Source organism: Callionymus lyra, chromosome 6, assembly GCF_982586985.1.
Source record: "Callionymus lyra chromosome 6, fCalLyr1.hap1.1, whole genome shotgun sequence".
NCBI classification, from domain to species: Eukaryota; Metazoa; Chordata; class Actinopteri; order Syngnathiformes; family Callionymidae; genus Callionymus; species Callionymus lyra.
In genome coordinates, this window is record NC_141823.1 from 18,572,283 (window position 1) to 18,590,245 (window position 17,963).

At 38.9% G+C, this 17,963-nt stretch overlaps 1 protein-coding gene across 1 annotated transcript; it reads right to left on the reverse strand.

Moving 5' to 3' along the window:
• Positions 1-14,333: 14,333 nt before the first annotated feature.
• Positions 14,334-17,288, reverse strand: LOC148077057 (protein Tob1-like). The gene is made up of 2 exons (XM_087794026.1): positions 17,121-17,288; positions 14,334-16,480 (listed from the first exon to the last, which is right to left on the reverse strand). The coding sequence occupies exon 2, from the start codon at positions 16,385-16,387 to the stop codon at positions 15,368-15,370; it is 1,020 nt and encodes a 339-aa protein (XP_087650152.1). The 5' UTR covers positions 16,388-16,480; positions 17,121-17,288; the 3' UTR covers positions 14,334-15,367.
• Positions 17,289-17,963: the final 675 nt, after the last annotated feature.

The following is a 17,963-nucleotide window of genomic DNA, read 5'->3' on the forward strand; positions in this document are numbered from 1 at the left end:
GAGGCAGTAACTGCAGGCTATTAAAAAATCTCCAGAAAGGCCAGAATGTGGAATGAGAGGGGAGGAAGTAAGGATGATGAAAACACTCGATGTGCAACGTGATCTCGGAGTAGGACAGCGGAGATAAAGCAAACTGGGAGATTAAGAAAAGAGAAACTGGTATTTTGCAAAAGCCAACGTGCAGAGTCAGTTTTCCCTGCTCTGACTCCCTGATGTCTGTGGCACCTGCACAGGGTTCCCTTCTTTTTATTAACCTCTCCTCTCTGTTTTCCCTGCGCCGGCTGCCTCTGATCTACGTCCCTTCATCTATTGGTACTTTCTGTCTGCTCGACCGCTGCTGTCGGCTGAGCTGCTGCTTTCAACCCCGGGATGAAAGACTTGATCCGGTAATGAGATTCTTAAAGCAAAGATCCACACAGTCACACTGAGAGCTTTACGTTTCCACTGTGCTGCTTTGTTCGCCACTCCGCCGGCAGCCTTTGAAACTCTGCAGCCGCCAGATAAAGCTGAGCAAGAAGAAGTTATGCAATTTCAAAAGCCTCATCCCAATTTGTCGCGGCGGATGTCGCCGTCACCGAGACGGTCAGCGTCGGTTGTCGCCAAAGTAAACTGTGACGCAGCAGAAGATTAGACAAGTACAGGTGGTGCAGGAAACCGTGCTGCCATGACTTAACAAACATGGTGTCCCCTGTGTTTGACAACAATCCTTTTTTTGCATTGCAAATTAACTTTTTGTGAAGTGGCTCGGTCAGCATCTTGTTTTTAGTTAAGAAAGTTAGTTAATATCCATGAATCTTGTTTGGAAAACGACTATTTTGTTTCAGTATTTGAGTCATGTTACATATAACAGAAACTGCTTGTAAAACTTTTAAATTCTACATTTACAAAATGGCAAATCAATCAGTATTTGTTTTGTTTTTATTAAGATAATTCACAGAAAGACACAAAACACTCACAAACCCTTCACGCGCAAAGCTAAGACACATAAAAACGACAAAAAAAGTTATGACAGTGTTAGGAATTGATCGACATTGAGGTAAAAGCAGAGACTTTCAGGTCATTGTGGCTTCAATGTTTTAATAGTTAGGGTCAAAAAATGTTTCACTTCAAGGTGATTTTACAGGATATATAATGACAGAAGCATTTCTAGATGTTCCCCAGGATTTTCTAAAAAAAAACTGAAATTAAATATTTGATGACAGAAACATTTGAAAAGAAACGGGTGTGAGCATTAAGACACAAATACATCAGACAAGTAAAGACTTATATTGTGCATCAAATAACAAAACTAAAAGAACATAACTGTTGATATTTATCAACCCGTAATAAAACCTCAATACAACCATGACAGTTGGATGATTAAGTTGTTAGTGATACACAGTAAAGACGCTACAGTTTGCATCTTGCTTTTCCACTTATGGTGCGATGATAAGTCACCAATGGGGAAATAAAATGTGCTTCCTTTTTTGTCACATGATTTAGAGCAGGGGTCACCAACCATGGTCCCCAAAAGACTAGCCCACCATAGGCCAGTTTAAAATTATATTTTTAATTCTGTAGCAGTCTGCATAAAAGTGAGTCCATGATAGAGTAACAATTAATTTTTAAATAAATTAGCGCTTCCACTAATCACTATAGAAACTCTTTGTCATCTATTTTATTTTGTGTGTGTGTAGTAGTGACAGTAGACACAGGAATAAGTGTTTACTGTCTGTGTAGCATGTTAGCTTCTGCTACAAAAAAGCTTAAAATATAGACTTGTTTCATTACTGACCATTGAAATTCCTCTTGTCAAAGTCTCAAAACAAGAGGGACATTACAGACGAGTAGTATGGAGGTATATTTATGTGTTTAAGTGTGTCTTTTTGGAAGAAAATGGAGCCTAATTCAGAAAACATCTTTGCCTATAACTCCAAAAACAGACAGATTACTCTGAAAATAATCCTAAATCTTAGTTGACATGAGTAGAAAATTAGTTAAATCGGAATTTTGGGCAAAGTATCACCTTAATTAATGCTTACCAATGCTATATCATGTTGTCTTGTTTCTAATACAATGATCTCTGATTAAAAAATAAAAGGGACATACAATAAATGTTGTTTTTTAAAACAGAGTTGTTGAGTTTGTGCAGCATATAAGAATCCAGCCTGTTTCCATGCAACAATTTAATGAACCATAAGCAAAGTCACTATTTAAATAACTAAAATATAACTCTAGGTTTTCGTTAACAAGTTGCTGGCACGTGTAACCAGAACAAGTTTTAATAGGTTTCACCAAGAGCCAGTGAAGTTGAGTTTCAAAACTTGGAGCTGAGTTGATCCCACACAGCAGGCTGAGAACCTGTGAGAAGAAAATCATCTCAGCGCTGACCTGAGAGCCTCTCAGGAGGTAGCGGGAGCAAAACAAGTCGAAATCCGAACCTTTCCATCCGTGAGATTATATTTATACTATCCACATCCATATCAAACCCAGCAACCACTTTGGTGCTAATGCAGTAAATAAAAGGTGGACAGAGCTCCAGAGAGAAGGAGAGGTGGTAGTAAACAAGTGAACCATCAAAGAGCTGCACATCTGGCGTCAGCAAAGACTCTGGAAAGCCGGCAGGTGTTACAACACGTGCTGTCCAAATTCTTTTTTTGCAGCGTAACAAGGTGGAAGCAAGAAATGATTCAGGCTGACGAACAGTGAATCCGGCTTCATCACATACAGTCAGTGAGTTCTTTCTTTCATCGCCTCGGTGGAGAAACGATGTGTTTCGCTTGTGCTCATTAGCGCAGAAATCCGAGAGACATCGATACATCAGCTGTTGAAAAGAAAAGGTCCTTTGTGTGTGTGTTGAAGAAATAATCACAAGTTTATCTGTGGACTGAAGGAGTGAACAACACGTAGAGTTGTAGAATAGTGCTGTGCTTGTTATAATGGAATTTTAAACCATCTTTTAAAGCCCGATATGTAACATTTGATATGACTTGATATTGTACTGTGATGATGGGTTTCAAATTGAACCGTCAGTAGAACTCTCTGGCTGTTATTTGAGTAGTACTTCACTGCACAACGTAAATTACTCATTACCTTTATGATAATCTGATCTGTTTGTATTTGTTTATAATGCCTCAAGAAATGAGAGATGTATTTGAAGTTTACAGGATAGAAGAAAATGGGAAAATTACTTGTTTGTTAAAAAAAATGTACATCTGGATAATTAACAAAAAACTAAAATAGAAACAGAAACATTGTCCTTTTAAATAAATAAACTAAACTAAACATTGACACCACAATTACTATGTTTTAAAATGTGTTCTTTTGTATTTGCAAAGTTAACTATCAGGAGTCTCAAATATGACATTTGAGACCTTTGTTCATTCAAAACTATAAAGCATTCTTCACAAAATGACACTCAAAATGATTAGGAAGAATGGAAAATCAAAAACTGTCGTAGACTTTCAGCCTGTTCAAACCAACTCAGATTATTTAATTGGATGAGAATATGATTTAAAAATAAGAGCATTAAATAATATTGACAATAACTTCACAATGGTTCAAGAACTCTTTCTCTCCATCGTCTTTCCAGATCCGCAATACTATTTAATTTAAAGTATTTTTTATTAATTATTTATATGTAATTTTATGTTAATACATTTTGGTTTATTTTAATTAACCATATCTGTTTTTATTCAATTTATATTTCTTTTATTCTGCTATGCCACCACAGAGATTTTGGGCGTTGTGTTCACAAAACTGGCAATAAAAATGTCTGATTCTGATAAATTAGATCCATTAAAACATGGTCAGAAAAATGGTTAAGATTTTCAGTTTGCTTGTAAAAATTTCAACGAACTCAGCTGACCCAACCGTTCTGGATGGTTGTTTCAAGTAGAAAAACATGATTTATTTATATTTCTATATTCAGAATTTGGTAAACTTTGGACTGACATTTGACATCAGATATTAGATCTAAATGTTGTATCTACGAATTGTGATTAAATTAAAGTGCACATCACTGTGCTTGACAAACACAAGAGAATACAAATCAATAAAAAGAAAGATGTATAATATGGAAACATAAGGAAGTGCAACAAACTAATGTAAAAAGTAAGCCAGAAGGTATCAGTTCCTTAAAATAATGATTTTAGGAAGAGAAAATCAGTATTACCGTTAGCCACTGAAATCTAAAGAAGCAGTTGAAGCGATTGAGCAAATGTTTCTTCTCTCTTTGTCTATCCTTGAGCAAGGTTTTGGACACGTGGATTTAAAACCCCCATCGAGAGTACTTGTGCCTCAACAGGATTTATTAAACTTGCCAGGATCATTGAGGACGTGAGCTCAGTTAAATCCGACAAAAGTTCCAAAGATAAGTTTCCTTTGCCGTTCCACAGCACCATCAAACAGGTCAATAGTGCAAGAGAGAGGCTCTCAATGGCGGTTAAAAAAGTATCGACCCGCGAGCTATGATCCGAGGCTGATGTTACTTCTCTCGACAGATTTCCCAGCAGTGCTTCTTCTGGAGGACCCCTAACCGCTGCATAGATGTCAATCTTTCCATTCCACCTTGACCTTTCGCTGAATATTGTGTAGGACATCAGAATGGCATTTACTCTCTGGGCTGGTAAAATATTTATAGCTTCAGAAAGCACGGAGCTGGTTCTTCATAGCTGCTGAAGGGAATTCTGAGTGTGCAAGAGCTACTTTGATGTGAGGCATGAAAAAAAAAAAGTTTTCTTGTGCTTTTCAGCTTTGAAGTCCAAAAGCTTGCAGGTTCGCTTTTAAATAATAAACATGAAATTCCTCAAATATTGTGTGATAATAGGATGATGAGCATAAATGTCAGTGTTGCATCGTGGTTTAAGAAAACCAAGTGCTATGAAATGACCTGATCAAAGGTGTAAAATATTAATTTTATTAAGGATATTTATTTTGAATCTTAATGATACATGAACTCGATGTTGCTGTTTACCAATGAATGTTGGGTTTTTAACCAGCTTTGTGGCCACTGACCAGAAAACCAAAATAGTTTTAAGATTTGCAGGAACCCATTTGGATTAACCATCATATATATCTTTTGATTTAAATTGGGTTAGGGTTAGGGTTGGGGTTAGGGTTAGGGTTAGGGATAGAGTAAGGATTAGGGTTAGGGTTAGGGTTAGGGTTAGGGTTAGGGTTAGGGATAGGGATAGGGTTAGGGTTAGGGTTAGGGTTAGGGTTATGGTTGGGGTTGGGGTTAGGGTTAGAGTTAGGGTTAGGGTTAGGGATAGGGTTAGGGTTAGGGTTGGGGTTAGGGTTAGGGTTAGGGATAGAGTTAGGATTAGGGTTAGGGTTAGGGTTAGGGTTAGGGTTAGGGATAGGGATAGGGATAGGGATAGGGTTAGAGTAAGGGTAAGGTTTAGGGTTGGGGTTAGGGTTAGAGTTAGGGTTAGGGTTGGGGTTAGGGTTAGGGTTTATTTTTCTACCTACATTTTTTTCGATAGTTATATAGAAAGATGGAGAAAAGGGGATAGACACACACAAATATAATGTATATGGTAGATTGCAAAGTGCAAGCTAATTTGTTTTACTTTCGCTGGTCGTTATTAAGACTGGTATGTTTGTTTTTAGGTGAAACAGGGCTGATACAAATCCAATCAAAATACAATTAATTCTAATACATTTTAGGTAGGAAGTTGATGGTTGGTTCTGGTGATGACACTATCACACTTTGTCACCCTGGCCTAGATAGGCACTTTAGAAATAACCATTACTTACTTACTTACTATCAGAGGATGTTGACAAAAGCATTAGTAGCTAAACGAATAAATAACCCTTTTAAACTATTTCCAATTATTAACCAAATCATGTGAATCCTCGACTTCTTTGCTCATCTTAGTACCATGACAACAAGTTAGCACAGCGGCTAAAGCTAACCTTAGGGTTAGGGATAGAGTAAGGATTAGGGTTAGGGTTAGGGTTAGGGTTAGGGTTAGGGTTAGGGATAGGGATAGGGTTAGGGTTAGGGTTAGGGTTAGGGTTATGGTTGGGGTTGGGGTTAGGGTTAGAGTTAGGGTTAGGGTTAGGGATAGGGTTAGGGTTAGGGTTGGGGTTAGGGTTAGGGTTAGGGATAGAGTTAGGATTAGGGTTAGGGTTAGGGTTAGGGTTAGGGATAGGGATAGGGATAGGGATAGGGTTAGAGTAAGGGTAAGGTTTAGGGTTGGGGTTAGGGTTAGAGTTAGGGTTAGGGTTGGGGTTAGGGTTAGGGTTAGGGTTTATTTTTCTACCTACATTTTTTTCGATAGTTATATAGAAAGATGGAGAAAAGGGGATAGACACACACAAATATAATGTATATGGTAGATTGCAAAGTGCAAGCTAATTTGTTTTACTTTCGCTGGTCGTTATTAAGACTGGTATGTTTGTTTTTAGGTGAAACAGGGCTGATACAAATCCAATCAAAATACAATTAATTCTAATACATTTTAGGTAGGAAGTTGATGGTTGGTTCTGGTGATGACACTATCACACTTTGTCACCCTGGCCTAGATAGGCACTTTAGAAATAACCATTACTTACTTACTTACTATCAGAGGATGTTGACAAAAGCATTAGTAGCTAAACGAATAAGTAACCCTTTTAAACTATTTCCAATTATTAACCAAATCATGTGAATCCTCGACTTCTTTGCTCATCTTAGTACCATGACAACAAGTTAGCACAGCGGCTAAAGCTAACCTTTTAATCCTCTCTCTATGGGAATTTCTGGGTAAAAGACAATACTTTGTATTACATCGATATTGACTTACAACGAGGTTCATGGTTTTTGAGGAAAAAATACACAAGATAACCTAAACTAAAAGAGGCTTGATGTGGAAAAAATAAAGATATCTTCTGTCTTCTAGCTTTTAAAACAAATACATGTTAGATTAATCATACAGTGAAAAAAACAAAACAAAAAAATTATATTATAATAACACAATAATTATACAATAACTATACAACAATGATGAATAATAATACTAAACTATACTCTAAACTAACTAAACTCTTTTTTAATCTTTATCTTTACTTTTCTTGTTGACTAGAGTTTTATCTTATCGTATGTCAAGTTCCTAATTACATTTGTGTCGCCGAATTCAGAACAGTTTTGGAAAAAAAAAAAGGAAACTTGATAAATGGCATTGATTCTGCTGCCCGTGTTCAGTGGGTCCAATCCGTGAAAGAGCCTCTGAGCTCTTGACTGTGCAGATTGAGTTACACAGAATGTTCTGGTGTCCAGTGCTAATAATAGGATGTGGGCTGCCTTCAACTTACCTTGATGCTGCATTTAGAGCCAACAGTCTCCTGGCAGGACACACAGGAGAAATTCTGCATCAACTTAGATGGTTTAAAGGTCTGTTCCGCTTCATGTGGTATCTCTGGTTCTGTATCAATTATGGGCACAATCGCAGTTGTTGTCACGGGCTGAAGGTGTCCCGGTGTGTGTGTGTGTGTGTGTGAGGGGGAGCCTTATCTCTACAGTGCAGAGGTAAAAACACTTCCACGCAAACACATTAGAGAGCAGCCGGTGTTCTATTATTAGAGCAAAGCATCATGGTCAGAGAGCTCCATGGGACCACAGAGATGAAATTACATGGTGGGGGATCATCATACAAGAGAAGCTTCCTGGACCGTGGGGAGAGCGATGAGACCTGGATAAACAACCATGTTATAAAGTTCTGCTGCTGAGAATTCTTCCATTTTTTGTTGTGTTTGTTCAAGCACAGGCGGGAGCATGTTGCAGTATATATACCATTTCACTCGCTGAAATCTTGTCAAGGACGTGATCAAACTTCTGATGCACTGAAGAGCTTTCTTAAATCTAACCAGGTCATCTTCTCAAACCAGAGGGTTTTAGGTTTGAGTCCAGCATGGCTTCTTGCATAGTCCCTACATGTGTTTATGATGAACCCGTCCAGAACCACACCACTTTTCACCCTATGTAACTGGGACGACATTGTGGATCCACTTTAGGAAAGTAGCTGCAAAAAAAGAATCACAAAAACAACTTTCAAATTACATACAGTATAATGATAACTTCTTATCGTATTGAAGAAGCAGCTAATTTGGCCATTTTTACCATCTACATTTTTGATTGAAATTGCAGTTTTCTGCACGAGGAAAGATGTAATAGGATGTATATTAAAGGAGATAATAATAATAATTATCTTTCATAAAAGATACAAGTGGAATTATTTAAAAAATACTGTTGCTTTAAAACTTTTTTTTTTTTAAATAAGCATATTCTGCAGAAGCATTACTATAATACAGATATGAAATGTAACCAAACTCCAATTTGACCCTTATTCTCACTTTTTCCCAAACATTGTTGTTGTAAATTCAAGTTGTACTTATGATAAAATACCAACAGCTGTACTCGATGAAAATCGTTTAAATTATTTTTTCCATTTCCTGTAAAAAAAAAATTATCGATACTGCTTATTTTAAAGTTAAGAAATGTGCTAAATGCAACATGTTATTGTAACAAATGTACTTTTTACATTTAAAAAAAAGTTTTACGGCTAATTTGACATGATGTTGATTTTACACTTGGAATTTCATTATTAATTTAATCTTTTACCCTCAAAAATACAATTGTATGGCTAGAAAAAAACAACCAGTGTTTTTCCTTAAATTTAACATGACAAGTAGTTGATAAAATGGTAAAAATTTTCATTTTTACTATTTTCATTTTCACAGATCGTGTGTTTTCTATATTTGAGAATGTAACACTTAAAGGTATGTTGTGTTTGTTTATCTACAGTAATTCATTATGTTTACTACATGAAATATTTTAGATATTACTATATTTTACTATTCATTTCTACTAACTCTTCAGTGTGTTGTTGTTGTTTACAGTCAAAGCTCAGATCATCGACTCACAAACTAGATGTAAACAACATCGACTCTCAGCTCCATAAAAGAGAATATTTTTGTTCTTTCCCAGAAACCTCTTGGGCGTGGAGGAGACAAGAAACATAAAATGTATGTCCATCTTCTGGGTGATCTGCCCCTCCATCCATCCCTCTGTCATGGCGACGTGTTCAATCGTCGATAATAATGGGAAAGCATCTGCGGTATATTCTCCTCAGTTCCTCCACCTCGCTGCGTCAGCGAACCATTACTTTTATTACAAGGTGAAGGAATGGTGTTGTCATGGCTACATCCTCCTTCACGGCTCTGGCGTCACTCGGGCTCCTCCTCATGCCAGTGACATGGGAGCGCCTCCGCACGGCCCGCCCTCCAATCATCTGTCTGCGTTGGCTGTTACATCACAGCGGCCGCTGATGCGTGACAGGATTGTTCCACGCTGTATTTGTATACACGTCCTTGCTGCGAGTCAGCTGCGTGGGTGTGGGAGGCGAGGATTCTCCTCCAGTGACGCAGAAACCCTGCAAAGGTCTATTTATAAACCTGCTGAAGTGTGAAACACCCTTACAATGCTGCAACCTTCAGCGGTGACTCCGGCCGGACCCGTTAGGGGTTGTTGTTTTCTTCAGGGTCTCGAGGAAAACAAAACGGCGCCCCGCCTTAATGTTTTTGTTTTCGAATACTATTCCTAAGCTCTCACACTTTCAGTGGCAGAAACAGTGTCCTAGTAGCATGACCTGTTGAGAGGGGTTGGGGAGGTCAGTAGACGGTCTACTTCAGATAACATCTTTTTTAAAAGTCCATGCCCAGAGTGCTTCGATATATTTGAAAGTCAAGCGTAAGGGGGTCCCTTACCCTGTGATTTATGCCACTAGTTTTCTGGCTATAATATAGAATAGCTCTTAAAGGCTCGGATTACCCCAAATTCAAATTCCTCTTATTTTCTACTCCCCCCTCATGTCGAGTAATGGTTGGTCAGAGTAATCTGTCCCTTTTTAGAGGCAAAAAAATGACATTTTAATGTAGTGACTAAAGCTCAGTTGTCTTCGTCTTCAACTTCCTCCAAAAATACACTTAAAAACATCCAAATACCTCTGTGGTGCTCGTCTGTAATGTCCATCTTGTATTGAAGCCACGACACGAGGAATTGTTCTATATTTCAAGTTTGTTTGTAGAAGAAGCTGCTATCGTCCTAAACTATGCACATTTTCAATAAAGAAAGACTTTAGGCTGAGACTGGGATCTTCCACTACAAACAAACTTAAAATATAGACTTGTTTAATTTATTTTTACAACTATTTCCAATGTGGAGGCTTCAACACAAGATGGACGTTATAGACGAGCACCACGGAGGTATTTGGATGTTTTTAAGTGTCTTTTTAGACACAGATAAAGACGAAAAAACGAAAATAACTGAGCTCCAGTCACTGTATTTAAATCGATTTTCATTTTTGGCTTTAACTCCAATAACTCGATTACTCTGAAAATAATCCCAACCCTTATTCGCCATGAGGGTGAGTAGAAATTGTTGGTAATTTGACCTTTAGGGTAACAGGGCTGGACTGGTAGTCGGGCAAAAAAGATAAAGCTTGGGTTTGGGTTGTTGCTGTGTATAGAACAACTCCAGCAGTCCTTGAAAGTGACTCGGTCCTCAGTGACAGCAGCCTGGTCCACAGAAATAAAAAGGTGCTACTCAGTGGGCGTCCCTCAGGCAAAAAAAAGGGGTCCAGAAAAGTTCAGTTGATTATCAGCAGTACAAAGTATATTTTTGTTTATATAACATTAGTCTGAACCCCTGTTGGATTTCCTGCTAATGTGACGGAATCTCTGAGCTCAAGCTTTGGAAATGTTACAGCCATTCTGAACATTCCAAACTCAAGTATGAGCATCAGGTGCTAACTTGATACCCACATGTTCATCAAGACTCGTTCTTGATAAACCATGTAAGCTCTTGATGCCTATGAGTGAAGTCCACTCAACTATAATTCATGGGTAGAGTAAAGATTCAGACATACATTTTGTTGGATTAACTTAACCCAGATAAGTGTCAGTGATGCAGGGAGAATAATTTTATACAACAATTAAAGCTTGTACCAGCCTATTTACTCTCTCTCTCTTTATACACAACATTAATATATTACATCAAAATTAATTATAGGTTTCACAGCTTCAGGCCGTTGTCTCTGCTACAATTAATGCAATGTTCACCATTTATTCTGAATTTAGTTGGATAAGTGCCACTAAAGTGACTTCTTCTTTTACTTGATAAAATTCCCGCCAAGTCAAGATACTGTGACCCTGGATAGTTGGGACAACCTACAAAGCATGAGGAGAACATTAGAGTAAGATACATGTGGCATTATTAAAAAATAGTTTGGTTTTTATTATTTAATAATTTAAGTATTTATTCTAACCTTTTCCCAAACATTGTTGTTGTTGTTGTTGTTGTTGCACTGTGAAAAAAAACACCTCTACTGTTAAATTACGGTAAAATCAATTTTAATTTACAACAAAAATAATTTGTCAGGACTGTGTATTGTTTTCGCTTGTTTAAGTGCTTTGTGACCCTGGGCTGAGAAAGCAGCTTTACAAATAATAATATCTTGCTTGCTTATTTTAAGGTTAGGATATTGACTTGGTACTACATTTTACTGTAAAAATATTTTAATTTTTCATTGAAAATACAATGTTTTACCTGGAAGTTTTCATAACAAGTTGTTGATTATTATTCTTGAACTTTTAATATGAAAGTGCAGTACTAACTACCCAAAAATTAAGTTCATAATTCATGACTTCCTTTTTCATTCTGGTCCTAACGCGAAACAGTATATTTATTTAGTCCTACATGATCAGTATAGTCAGTATATATTGTCTGAACACCCACCAGCCGCCTCCTGAGGAGATGTTTTATGACAATGTCTATTATTATTTTCTTCCAAACACAATGTTCTAATGAGCAGTTTTGTATTAGCATCACAAGCGTATCCACCGACCACAACAAGGTGAGTCAACACCTCGCCCAAGGAGATTTGTTCATGTAATTAATTACGACAATGTTTTGTCTGTAACTAATGTTGGCGTCAAACGAAAATAAGTCCGTGGCTACGAGACTTTATATTCTGGGATCTTGCCCAGACATGTTGACCCTCCACCAGCAGGAGTCACTTCTGTTTTCCTCTTCTGACAGAGCAACTATAGAAACACAAGAATCTCTGACGTGATGCGTGTGGTATTTATGTGACTTTTCCAACATGTGACCACACAACACAGACTTAGTGTGAACCGAATCACAACATAGCAACAACACCGTGAGGGTGAATCTCACGTGTGTTACTTCATAAGTGCTTGTAAGCCTGAGTTGCGTAAAGTAGACTTTGGTTTATTGTCCCTTTCTGGAGAACACTGAGCTGAGCCAGAAGCCACAAGCTTTGTATTTGTATCCCCGTTCATGGCTTCTCTGTGTAATGAATTCAAGGTGACAGAAAGTAATCCACTGAACTGAGGTAGTCATTGTTGTGATCGGGTGAAAGGCTGATTAAACACTTGCAGTTGGAGTCCAAGGTGTTTAATCTTTAAGAATGTCGATAGGTTACCTTTAAGAGTTTGTCCAGGCATGTTCAGCCTGGTTACCTAGCAACCCAGTCGAAGATAAGCCGCTGATGAAATATACATGACTGAAGTATTGATGTAAAAGATAATTAAATGTAAACGGAGAAGTACAACAGTCACCATTGTACTCTGTCTTTCAGTATTTTCTACAGTTTTTAACGGAAAAAACTGAGGTTCTGATCAAACAATAAACCTGAGCCACAATGTATATGAAATATTAACATAATATATATATATATATACATATATATATATATATGTATATATATATATATATATATATAAAACATATTGATTCATTCAAGTAATTTAAGATTGTGTTTTAAGACCCTTTGAGATTCATTAATACTTTTACTCTTTTCTCAAATTTTGTTTTATTTATTTTTAGGGTATTTAGAGATTTAAAAAAACAAAACAACAATACATGTACTGTAGATAATACATCTATAAAGGTAAAGATAATACATATTGTTTGGGAAATGGTTGTGGAAGTAGGCATCAGATTATTGGGAAATATGTATGACCTGTAAATCTTGGTTATTGTTATACAGTATATTTTTAAATATTTATAGTGACTAAACATGAAAAATAACTTTTAAATATGTGCCAAGAGGTTTAGCAACATCAATATGTTTAAAAAGAAATTGGAATTTGTTTTACGAGTCAATGGACAAAGTGCTTACTTTGTGAAATGTTCTTACGTAGGTACACTCTTTGTAGTGTGTTATTCTACATTTTGTAAAGTAATTTTGAAAAATTGATAAATATGAAGAAAGACCTGTTCGTCTCGAACATAATGCCTCTGGAAATGAGGGAAACCTAAGGGACCCTAGAATCGACTATTGTTTACATGCCAATAAAAGCATGGGTTTAAATTGATAATAGACACACTATGCAGTTGCTTTTATTGGCAGCAGCAACACCAGTGTCATAATGTTTGGGTTTTTCTTTGGCCACGAGTCAGGTTGAATTGCGAAGAAGGGAGTTGGTCTTACAGAAACACACCTGGGATGTCATTCCTGACTGTCCCCTTTTGTTTGTTTCATTCAAGTCACATGACCAAGAAACCGGATCAGACTTCAGAAACCTGATACACGACTTATGCGTCATGGCGTTAATCCAGAAACCCGTCATATTTTTAGACATAAATGTAGGCTTTGAATCATCTTCAGGGAGCGTAGGCGTGACCAGTAGCTGACCCATGATCAGAAGTATCTACTTGTCAACTCTAATGGCAGGTTTAAATAGCTGGTTGCTAGTTAGATACCACAGTACGATGGCTTAATGACATCCTGGTTAATGGCAAGTTGGACATTTACTTTGAAAACTACTAAGTTTCACTAATTAACTTTTGTAGCTTATATACTTTTGGCCTTGTTCCACACCTAAAGTGTGTTAAATCAGCCACAAAATGACTCATTGGGTTCTTTAAATAGTTGCGCGCCTCAGGGCGTTATAGGGCAAGTTGGCAAACAGAACGATACATGTTTGATCTTGGGATTCCAACCGACAGCTTCAGGCAACAACTATCATTTACTGGCCATAGAGACATTCAAGGTCTTCTATACTAGGGGAATAAAGGTTGGTTTAATCTTTTCAGTGGAGTTGTGCGTCGCTCGGCTCCTCCCCGGAGTCATTAAACCTCTGTGGAAAGCCACAACACGTCCAGAGTTTACAGTACATGAGCTTCCATGACCTGCAGGTGAGTTGCCACACAGACGAGTGCGCACACAGGAGCAAAATCCCACCATGTGACCACTATTATCTGCTCTAGAAGCCGTTACCCAACCAGTCTGCTGCTGGTTTGCTATCGACCAGAGCGAGGAACAAAAAAGTCGGTCATCGACACACCATGTACAACTGCAGTTTATTTTATTAAAAAGAGCAGGGTGCAAATATGAAATTAAAAAAAATAAAGACAAGCATATCATTTTTAAGCATTTAATACAAACTTAACAATATAAACTATTTCAGTCCCTCTTGACATGTAAGACACTGACCCAAAATATTTTTGTTATACTTTATCAAGTATTGCACAATGTAGGTACAAAATTAATATTCATACGATTACATTTTGTCCGAAGTATAGCAAAATCTTAACAGAAAATACAATTCATCTCTCAGCAAAACAAGAAAATATTCCTACACTCAAGTTCCACCACTAAAGGAATATTCTGTACACAATCTTTAGAATATTATTTCTCTTTGAAAGATGAATTCTTCAACATTTTTCTTTTAAAAAAATAACAAAATGAGGAAAAGCTGCTGCAGCCATCACAGATCACTGGAGTAGTAAAAAGATAGAAATGCAACACCATGTCATTTAAACAATATATACTCTGATATATTACAAACTCTGTACTAAATTAAATTATACGATTAGAAAAGTAACCCCTCTTAGTAGTGCCAATTCATAAAAACCAGCCTCGTCTTACCGCCTGTAAAATACTGTAAGAGGCCAAAACTTGAAGATAATCGTCTTCACTTTTTTTGTCTTTTTTTTTCTTTTTGAGTATTTTATAACGTAGTAAAAAAATTGTGCTTGGTTGGCAAAAAGGAAAAAGAAAAACAATGATCGATGTTATTTTGACGTAACCGAGCTCGGACGTGTTTGTACAAAAAGCTTTCAGAAGAAAAAACGGCCAGAGCACCCTTGGGCACATGCGTTCAACTGACCAGACATCATGTGTGAAGATTCTTAGTCCTCCTCCAGCCAAAAGGTCCACGCCATGACCCTCTAACATCTGAGCTGTCTGACACCAGTCCAGTTATTTTACCGAGGATCTCTCCCATGTCGTCCGACGTGTGTGTGTGTGTGTGTGGGGTATGTTTTTCCATTCTCTTTGAGCCACCATCATTCATAAATAGCGTCTTCGCGGTGAGTTTAGTTCGCCATCACTGGCTGGAATTGCTGGTTTGAATACTGCATGTTGCTCAGACTGGAGTTCAGGCCATCCATGAGGGACTTGTCGTTGAGGCTTCCGTACGCCGCGAACACGTCGAAGACGTTGCTGTACGGCAGGGAGCTGAGTCCGAGGGAGTTCTCGGCGGGGAACGTCGTCGCCCCCGGGCTGGCCTGACCCTGCAGGCTCGGGAAAACAAACTCCTTGGCATTGGGGGATAGGGCGGACGCCTTCTGCTGCTGACCCAGGCCCAGCCCATACAGCGAGTGCATGGAGGTGGAGATGGCTTTCTGCTTCAGCAAGGTGTTGACATTCAGACCCAGGCTGTTGGTCGGGGAGGTGCGGGCGACCTTGCTGCTGCTGCTGCTGCCGCCGCCGCTGCTCGCGCCGTTAGCATTGTTGCTCCGGCCGTTGCTCTTCATCTTGGTTGAGCCGAACTTGGTGGCGGCGAAGGTGGCAGTGGTAAAAGTTAAAGGCTGGGCGGAGCGAGGCATGAAGGAGGGGCTGACGGCGGCCGACTGCCCGAACGGAGGGGACGGGGAACTGGACTCGGAGGAGGCCCCGACGGGATCGCTGATGGGCATGAAGACCTGGGCCTCCGGGTTAAAGCTGTTCTTGATCTCCTTGTCGAGATCGGATCCGTTCTCGTTGTTATCGTCCACGTATAGCACCTTGACCGCTCCCTTCTCCCCGATCTGATAGGAGACCTCGAAAGGGTCGATCCACACGCTGAGGTCCTGAGGGAGGTTATTCTTGACGTCTTCGATGTCAAGGCCGCTCTCTTTGGCCGCCTGCTCCACCACCAGATCCACCTTCTCCCCTACATGGATGCACCTGAACCCTGAACCTTTATATGGCTTGTCCGGATACCAGTGTCCCTCATACTTCTTCTTCAGCTGCCTCTCCAGCTCCTCTCCGAAGATGTTGACACGCCGCCGAGGGAGCTTGTTGTACAAATATGAAATAATAAAGTTGAGTGCTACTTGGATTTCAAGCTGCATAGCTGCTTCGGGGGCGTCGATTTGAGTGCGTCGAAAATCTCCACAGTGATAAAACTGATCAAGTGTATTCTTTCTGGTCGTGGGATTTGGATCCTAAAAAAAAAAAAAAGGGGGAAGAAAAAGGGGGAGGAGGAGAAATATTCATGGTTACCATATTTTCAGACACAGGAGGCTCTGCTGCTGCAGCTCAGCTAAACAAGATCAACAGATATAAATAAACGCTGGACTCGCTGTCAGCGGTGTGTGTGTGAGTGTGTGTTAGTGTGTGTGTGTTCTGGCGGGGGTGTGACAGATCACTGACCTCTGTTGTCAATGGCCACCAGGATTTATCATTTGCATGACCAGAGCGTTAAAGATTTGCATGTATCGAGAGAAAAAAAACCGACTATTACATAATCGCCTCTCGTCTCCCCTCCAGTAAAAAAAAAAAGAAGCCCTTCAACTGTCGCTAAAACACAGAAAAAAACACGGTGGATCTGAAAAAAAGTGTCGTTTAAAAGCTCAGCCATCGAAGCTAAAGTAGTTTAGCTTCGCTGTTAATATGTAGCTCGAGCAGCTGCTTATCAGTCCAGCGCTGATAAAGCGTCACAGATACGAACACACGATGACGACGCTATTTTCTAAAATAAAAAAAAATGTTTTCAAAACTACTCGACCCTTTTAACTAGATAAATACACGGATAATACAGTAGTATTTCGAGCTGATACTCAGCTGACATGAGCGGATACTTACATGGAAATCGACGACAGCTTTTCAGCAGCTGTCTCTCGTTTTTTTTTCTTGTTTGTTCCAGGCTGTTCTTTCCTTTTGTGTGTGCGTGCGTGCGCGTGTGCGTGTGTGTCGAGTATCCACCCAGTCCGTCCAGCTCGCTCGTGTCCTCCCAGCAGCACGGGAGACTTTACTACTCCGCTCGGTCCTCCAGCTCTAATTTTTATATGGATACTCCTCCGCCACGGACGACGAGGAGGTGGTGATGCGGCTCGCTAGGGGTCAACACCCAGTAACTCGCTCCGATTGGTCGAGGGGGAACCTGCGTCATCCACCGCGACGCTTCCTCGAGTGGTGATTGGCTGCGGGCTCGCTCAATCGATGGCAGATTTCTATTTACGGTAGTGGCTTTGCCTTTTCTTTTGGCTTGGACTATTTTGCTGGAATTGGCTTAGTCCTGGAAATGTCTCTTTGGTTCGAATAAAATGTGTGAACTTGGATATTCAAAAATAATCTTTTGATGAAGAACAACGTGTCTGTTTACTTGTCATACTATAATATATTAATTCCTCCCATCATGGCCACAAACAACTACAATATATTCCCTTGGAAAAAAGTAGTACACCTGAAGTTAATTTCTTAAAGTATATTAAAGTATAAGTATAGTTAGTACAATAAGGTATAGAAGTGTACTAAAAGTATACTAATTTGATACTTCTTCGGACTGAATTGGAACATTCTAAGTTATATACTTAAAAGTATACTCATCAATATTACACCAGTGTTCTGGGCATATCTCCAGTATATAGTTCAATTTAAAGAAGTATACCTAAAGTATATTAAAGGTCTCCGATCATAAATTTGGCC